This window comes from Phyllobates terribilis, unplaced genomic scaffold (genome assembly GCF_046119375.1).
Source record: "Phyllobates terribilis strain yellow unplaced genomic scaffold, ASM4611937v1 Scaffold_115__1_contigs__length_5345438, whole genome shotgun sequence".
Classification (NCBI taxonomy): domain Eukaryota; kingdom Metazoa; phylum Chordata; class Amphibia; order Anura; family Dendrobatidae; genus Phyllobates; species Phyllobates terribilis.
In genome coordinates this window covers 698,368-706,618 of record NW_027362875.1, presented here as the reverse complement: position 1 = coordinate 706,618, position 8,251 = coordinate 698,368, and the positions used below count along the sequence as shown (strand labels likewise).

General features: G+C 40.0%; 1 protein-coding gene across 1 annotated transcript; it reads right to left on the bottom strand.

The window, feature by feature from the left end:
* Positions 1-396: 396 nt before the first annotated feature.
* LOC141201411 (uncharacterized) lies at positions 397-6,992 on the bottom strand. The gene is made up of 3 exons (XM_073663401.1): positions 6,872-6,992; positions 6,583-6,673; positions 397-3,762 (listed from the first exon to the last, which is right to left on the bottom strand). The coding sequence occupies exon 3, from the start codon at positions 3,611-3,613 to the stop codon at positions 2,846-2,848; it is 768 nt and encodes a 255-aa protein (XP_073519502.1). The 5' UTR covers positions 3,614-3,762; positions 6,583-6,673; positions 6,872-6,992; the 3' UTR covers positions 397-2,845.
* Positions 6,993-8,251: the final 1,259 nt, after the last annotated feature.

Genomic DNA, 8,251 nt, shown 5'->3' with positions numbered 1-8,251 from the left:
AAAAGTAATTACACCTATTATATAAAAATGTTCTATCACATGAAAAACTTGGTTAATAATGAATTATCTATTATTGATTTATTATTCCAAACATAATTTATATTAATATTTTGATAATAATTTGATGAATATTACTGATTGCTATGTTACACTGTGATATTATAGGTTAAGAAGCTGCCAGATTTGGTATTAGATTAGGGAATGAAGACTTCAATCAAGTTACTGCAATTATGAATTTTATCTTAATAAAGACTTTTGATATTTCTAAATTCCAGAGATTCTCAAAAGTTACAAGAAGAAACAGCCGCTTTCCGGAAGTCTCAGAAGGCAACAATGATGTGAAGGCGGAGTGATAATAGACTGTGTCAATTACAATACATTCTAACCACTGACCACCAGGACTGCACAGGACGAGGATCCTATGATGCTAAATGAACTATGTTATTTTCATCACGTTCCAGTGGTTTCTTATCACCTGCAAAGCTTCAATGAAAGCTGGTGAATAATAAAGGAGTGTCAGGATGCTATCACCCTGACAAATGTGCATTAAAGATTAAGTACTGGGGCTCAGAAGGGAGGGGGTATTTGGATTTGGGAGCGCAGAATTTGCTGAATTTCTTTTGGGAGGGCGAGAGCCATAACGCTTTTCCAGAGCCTTTGTACTACCAGTAACGTGGAAGCCTTCTATATTTCAATTGACAGATGACGGACCTTAGTACCTACCGACCTGGACATATGGATACGTCCAAGGTCGTAAAGGGTTAAGAGCCATCTGAGATAGACTTAAGACACTAACAAAATAAGGGGAATATCAGTTACACTAACTAAAACCACAGATAGACTAAACAAAGAAAAAAGAAAAAAACAACTTAAAAGATAAGCAAGACAAATAAGAGGTCAATTATGTGAGAGTACTTTGTCAATGCCGAGGTAGGCACACAACTCCGACAGACACCCAAATACATGCCTAAGTAACCTCAGCGGTCTTTTCTTGTTTTTCTGGAAGGGACAGTTTGCCAGACGTTCTCCCTGCGACATGGGTTCAAATTTTCCTCTGGAGGATGATCTGAGATGTTGAAGTCCCATCTTCTCAGTAGGTCTCTACCCTCTTCGTATATTGCGATGGAGTGCCAGGCATTGCTGTGGTTAATGAGGAGATTTAAGGGGAAGTCCCAACTGTAAATGATCGTGTTCTCCCTGAGACTAGAGGTAATGGGGGACAGATTCCTGCAAAAGCAAATGGTAGTAAAGGACACATAATAGAAAATCTTCACTTGGTTGAAAGTTTTGGGGAGTTTCCATTTCTTTCTTGAGCAGAAGATCAGGTACTCTTTAATATGAAAGAAGTGGATTCTGGTTAGGACATCACGTGGAAGGTGTTTAGGGTGCAGGACCCTAAGGCTTTGTCAATAATGATATCATGGCTGGAGCCGTCTGGTCATCGTTCCTGGGTAATGGGACAGTGCTGGAGCTATATTAATAGGACAGGTGCTGAGGTAGTCGCTAAATAATGGCACAGGCTGCCAGAGCACTGCAGTCAAGGGGCAATCTTCTTCGGATGCCAAGTCATGCCCACTTCACTGTCAGATTTTAATTCAGAAGGTCAAAATCATTAAGAAATGGCTCATTTCATAACTAAACCTGACAACTTTTGAAAATATGTAAAACAGTGTTACATGATCTGAAAGGTCCTTGAGCTAATCAGATATAAGGTCCTTCAGCTGCTCACTCTGGAAGTGCAACCTCTGTGAAGGTCCCGGTACCTTCCTTTCCTGCTCTGCATCAATCAGTTACATAAATTTGGGGCTAGAGGAGAGAGAGCAGTTCTCTCAGTGATCAGGAAGGACAGTGTCTCAGCATTCTCCTGTTACAGGAAGCTGCCTCCAGTCTATAACACCTACTCATTTATTAGCAAGATTTTTTTCTTGCTAAAAGTGTATATTATAGGCCAAAAACTATGGTAAGTTCTAAGGTAATTTCCCTTTCTCATTTAATTATACGATTGTTATGTTTTTGTACAATTTGTCAGTAACATATATAGTTTCTTCCCATTTGAGTTAATTCTTGATACGAGTTTTCCAGTAATTCATTTTTCACACTATGTATGATAATGACTTATCTCTGTGTGGGATTTTTGATGTTTAAAAGGGTTTAACAACCCCCTCTCATTCCTCTTGTTTGGTCCTATTAAGATAAAAACACTTATACAAACCTCCCATCACTTGCATTCTTGGGGTTCATGTGAGGTTGTTACGTCATGTAAGCCCTGCTCCCAATCAGTGCTGGCGTCACTGTCCCCACTTTCAAACAAATCTAACCTCACAAAGAAGTCAGATAGCATCCATTGCCCTGGCTTCGTATTGATGTTCAATATGTCCGAAGGTAGTGACAGTGAAGCCGACACTGATTAGGCTCAGGGCTCGTGTGATATAACAACCTCAAGTGAGCCCAAGGAACGTGAGTCCCGACACTGCTGTACCAGCGCCAGCACAGGATCTGAGTATTAGTGTTTTTATTTAATCAAGGCAAACATGAGGCATAACAACGGGAGTAGTGGAAAACCCCTTTAAGAAGATACAATTTTCGAGTAAAACATTCCAACATTCTGAACATGAAAAAAGAATTGAGAATTGATTTTCAAGTAAAAAAAAATCTCATATTAAGAAAATAAAAAATGTTTTTACCCTGCGTGACTTCTCTGGTGACTAAGAAGAGATTTATTCAGAAAACATTTTCCACATTCTGAGCAAGAAAAAGGCTTCTCCCCTGTGTGGGTTCTCTGGTGCTTAACAAAATCTGATTTGTGGTTAAAACATTTCTCACACTCTGAACAGGAAAAAGGCTTCTACCCGGTGTGAGTTCTCTGGTGCCTAACAAAATTTGATTTCTGTGTAAAACATTTCCCACATTTTGAACATGAAAAAAACTTTTCCCCTGTGTGAGTTCTCTGATGTTTGAGAAGACTTGATTTCTCTGTAAAACATTTCCCACATTCTGAGCATGAAAAAGGCTTCTCCCCAGTGTGAGTTCTCTGATGTGGAATAAGACTTGATTTCTCTGCAAAACATTTCCCACATTCTGAACATAAAAAAGGCTTCTCCCCTGTGTGCGTTCTCTGGTGTTTGATAAGACTTGATTTATCTGCAAAACATTTCCCACATTCTGAACATGAAAAAGGCTTCTCCCCTGTGTGAATTTTCTGGTGGCCAAGAAGATGCGCTTTCAGGTTAAAACATTTCCCACATTCTGAACATGAAAAAGGCTTCTCCCCTGTATGACTTCTCTGGTGACTAACAAGATATGAATTCCAAAAAAAACATTTCCCACATTCTGAACATGAATATGGCTTCTCCTCTGTGTGAGTTCTCTGGTGACTAACAAGGTCTGATTTCTCTTTAAAACATTTCCCACATTTGAAACAAGAAAATCTATTCTCCGCTGTGTGAATTTTTTGATGTTTTAGAAAAGACTTTTTAAGGGGAAAACTATTTCCATATTCTGAACGTGAAAATGGTGTCTTTGCTTTAGGAGCAATTCGTTTTTTAATGCTTATTTTGTGACTTCGATTTTCCTTAGTGATCGGTAATGAATCAGAAGACAGGACCTGTTTCATAGGATCAGATGACAAATCTTTGCTGTGAAGGGACGATGGTATATCTGGAGTAATGGAATTCACTTGAATTGTATCCTGTGGGATCTCAGGATCATATGATTTAAAAATTGAAGATGTCAGCTGTCCCTCTGATCTCCTTGTACAGTCATCTGCCAAGAATAAAAACAATTATATATTTTTGAACATTTCTAGTTAAGTTATCTATAAAAATGCCAAGTTATGTAAAAATATTGAATTATTCACCAAGACAACCTCATAGGATGAACAAGTAGAGTGTGGTGTTCAACTATTTGTTCATTCTGCCCCCCAAATCTGGAATAAAAAGCCAACAAACAATGTTATATAGGCAAAAGTGATACCGATAAAAACTTCTGCTCAACTCACAAAAAAAAACCCACTCAGGCCCATCATCTGTCAGTGGAAAAACAGAGGTTCCCACATTATTAGTGGCTCAAAGGTTCCAGAAAAGCAACATGGCTTCCATAAACCAATTCGGCAATATCCGCTCTCCCAAAGTCAAATCTTCCCCTCGCTTCTGAGCCTTGCAGTGTGCCCAAATCACATTTAGCATCCATGTATTTGGCATTATTCTAGTGAGAAGAATCCACTTAATTTACGATGTGTGTCTCCTGGAACACAATCTTGGTACTATGTGTTGGGTAATAAAATGGTATATTTGCAATTTTCACTTTCCAAAATCCACTGTGTGCTAATTTCCAGAAAGTGTCTGTGGTTTCAAAATAGTTACTACTTCTAAATATTAATTCATTGTGGGTTATAATTTCCAAGATGGAGTATCTCTGGTTTTCTGCCATTTTGTCATATTAGGGCTTCAGCAAACGGTGGGTCCCATCTCCTCTGGGATCTGCCCCTGCAACGTCTGCTTTTGTAACCAGGAGCCACCTTATTCATTCTGCAGGCAGCACTAGTGATGGAGACATTGGAACCAGAAGCTCTGGGTGGTGCAGGCTAGGGTGCATGGGACCTATAGTACCATCCAGTCTGGCAGTATGGGTGTTTGTGCTGTCCAGCTGGCGTAATCTTCTCTCTGTTTCAGCCAATTGTAAAGCACTACACCATACTAAAGCTAGGAGCATATTGCCCGAAGCTGCCAGATACAGCCTTGTTCTCCTCTGGTTCAGTTCTTTGTGCTCTGCTCCCCACTTGTGTATTTGTTTCCTGTTGTTACCCCGGCCCATTTATGGACTCCTTCTGCGTCTTCTGATTTTGTATTTTCTTTGCCCTCCTGGTTCTGACCCGGAAACCTGACTATTCTTCTTCCCATCTCACTCCACAGAACAGCAGGTAACACCGTGGCCCAAGCCTAGGGGTCTCTGTGTAAGTCCAGATCCATGTAGAGGGGTTAAAGCGTGATGGGCAAGGTAATCCCAGGGATCTGGAAAACGGGGTAGATAGTGCCAAGGCTGTTCGTGGTGGCCATCATTTGAGCTGCCTGGTGACCATGAACAGTGCCCCCAATACATTGTGTCTGCAAACTATTTCAGCAAAATTTGCATTAACCCCTTAACAACCATGGGGTTTTCCATTTTTGTATATCTCAGAGCTATAGCATTTTTATTTTTCAGGCAATATGGCCATGCGAGGGATTATATTTTGCGAGACAAGTTGTACTGTTGAACACCATCACTGGTTTTACCATATCGTGTACTGGAAAACAGGAAAAAAATCCAAGTGCGGTCAAATTGCAAAAAAAAGCAATTCCACAGTTGTTTTTTGGAGTTTCTTTTACCACGTTCACTGAATGCTAAAACTGACCTGCCATTATTATTCTCCAGGTAATTACAAGTTTGTAGACACCAAACATGTACAGGTTCTTTTTATTTAAATGGTGAAAAAAAATCCAAAATTTGCTAAAAAAAAAAAAAAAAAAAAAAAAAGGCGCCATTTTCCGAGACCCATAGCGTCTTCATTTTTCGTGATCTGGGGCAGAATGAAGGCTTATTTTTTGCGGGCCGAGCTGACGTTTTTATCGATACCATTTTGGGGTAGATCCGATGTTTTTATCGCCCGTTATTGCATTTTATTACAATGTTGCGGCAACCAAAAAAATGTAATTCTGGAGTTTAGAATTTTTTTCTCATTACACCGTTTACTGATCGGATTAATTATTTTTTTAGATAGATCGGACGATTCTGAATGCGACGATACCAAATATGTGAATGTGGGTTTTTGTTTTTTGTTTTTTTAATTTTGAATGGGGCAAAACGGGGGTGATTTAAATTTTTATATTTTTTTAATATTTTTAAAAACATTTTTTTTTTACTTTTTGCATGCTTCAATAGTCTTCATGGGAGACTAGAAGCAGCACTTGCCCGATCGGCTCTGCTGCATAGAGGCGACGAGCAGATCCTCTGTATGCAGCAGAAATGCTCACTTGCTATGAGTGTCGACCACTGGGCGGCGCTCATAGCAATCAGGACATGACAACCATAGGGGTCTGCCATGCGCGGTTGTTGCGGGCACATGTCAGTTGTATTCATCAGCTGAGATGTGCTCGGTTCAGTGTGGGCTCAGCACCGGAGCCTGCGCTGAACCGTGGGTGTTAGATTCAAGAGATGTAAAATAATTTGTAAGGTCCATTTGTTTCCCATTATCCTTAGTGAAGAATTCCAACACTTATCACCACATAAAGTGACACATGTCAGATTTGAAAAATGGGGCCTGATTAGGAACAGAAAACTGGCTGCAGGAAGGGGTTAAATCAGAGTATGTTGGGCACCAACTACTGTAGTCAAAACTGTGACTATAGACAATAACACATCTACTGAAATGATCAAACTTAACAGTCTTCATCAGTAAAAAAAGAGTAACCAGTGGAGAATGTTATGCTCTAGCGGCAACATGGTGATCACACGATTGTGATACGGCCGGACTACACCATCGATAAAGCAGCCACAGCCGGTAACTGAGAAGATTCTGTTACTCTGTATTTAGTGGTCACTACTCACCTGGGTAGTCATATGTAGGAATCTCCTCTTTACACCGCTCATCACCCCTCACATATGTCTCTGTAGTATTAATATGGGTCAAATCTTCACCCTGAAACAAATATTGTAAAAGTCACAGACAGATGGAGAAGTCCCATCTATGATCAGCTCTAATCCTGTCATCTCCACCGTTATCATTACACAAGTATAAAACATATAATGCTGGTGGATAAAACAAGACTGAGCACAAAACCTTCACAGCCGCCTACACATCATAGGGGAGATCTCATGACACCTTCTCTCCATCTACCTGATGATCCTGAGGAACACTGGGATCTTCTTGTTTACAGTCCTGTGGAAGAAGAGGATGGGGACATCTCTCTGGTGTTGTCCTCTTACTGGATAGATCTGGAGGAAACACATACAGGGACTGAATTCATTCTTTACATACAGATAATTATAGGCCGTGTGTATTCAGTCCTGTCTATTACCTGGTGATGTGAGGGACTGGGGAACCTCCATCATGACGTCCTTGTACGGATCTTTATGCCCTTCTAAATACTCCCACTCCTCCATGGAGAAATAGACAGCGACATCCTGACACCTTATAGGAACCTGACACATACAATGATACCATCATCCCCGCCTATCCCATCATAGCATTAATGTATAATGTCCCAGCATTCCCAGCAGTGTCACCTCTCCAGTCAGCAGCTCAATCATCTTGTAGGCGAGTTCTAGGATCTTCTGGTCATTGATGTCCTCATGTATCAGGGGGTGAGGTGGAGGCCCCGTGATTAATCTCTGGTTATGGAGAGACACATTAATAAATCTCACTACAAACATTTCCAGAGTCCTCACCTCTCCAGTTCTGTACATCTCTTATTCCCATAGATAAGAATGGTGTAATGTGACATAATCAGAATCTCTCACTTCTCCAGTAAGCAGGGAGAGGATCTCTAGGGTGAGGTGTAATATTTTCTCTGCCATGTTGTCTCTGTCCATATCCATTCTTGATGGCTAAATCAGGAAAATTCTCTTAAATCTAAGAGCTTCACTGAGAGGATCCAATATTGTAGAGACCTGAATGAGAAGAAGATGAGCCGATGTAACATCATAAAAATCCTGTGTAATAATACAATTACTGGAGATAATAAGGTTAAACAAGAGGAGATTTATTATTTTCAAGTATTTAGTTTTTTTCTTTATACCTACTAATAAAACCTATATATTTTAGGCCACGAACAACAAGTAGTTTCTTTCTCGAAGTCTGCAGCTGAATACATTTCTCATAGACTCATCTTCCATAATGTTAGTTTGCGTCTCATTTACCAAGACCGGAATCGACATTAGCAATACTGCAGGAGATATTCATTACACGTGACATAAGAAATAACTACTTCATGATGAGGACGACATCTTCATCATCTACTACAGCTCTAGAAACATATTTGGCAGAGTCTGTCACTCACCACATCACCACCGACTGTCTATATGAATGTTTCCCGTCTTCCTCGGACTGTAATCTTCACGTAAGGTCTCATGTCTGATTCACACGCAGAAGCTTGAGGCATTTATAAAAACTTTTTTGTTTCCAAAAACACCTCTGACAGAAATTATTAGATACCAAAGTCTCCATGTACAGTGTTTTATGGGGTTTATTTCTGACCTTAGGCTTTCCTATATTACA

Excerpts from the sequence above, each read along its gene's own strand:
- LOC141201411 (XM_073663401.1), bottom strand. The coding sequence starts at position 3,613 with ATGAAACAGGTCCTGTCTTCTGATTCATTACCGATCACTAAGGAAAAT.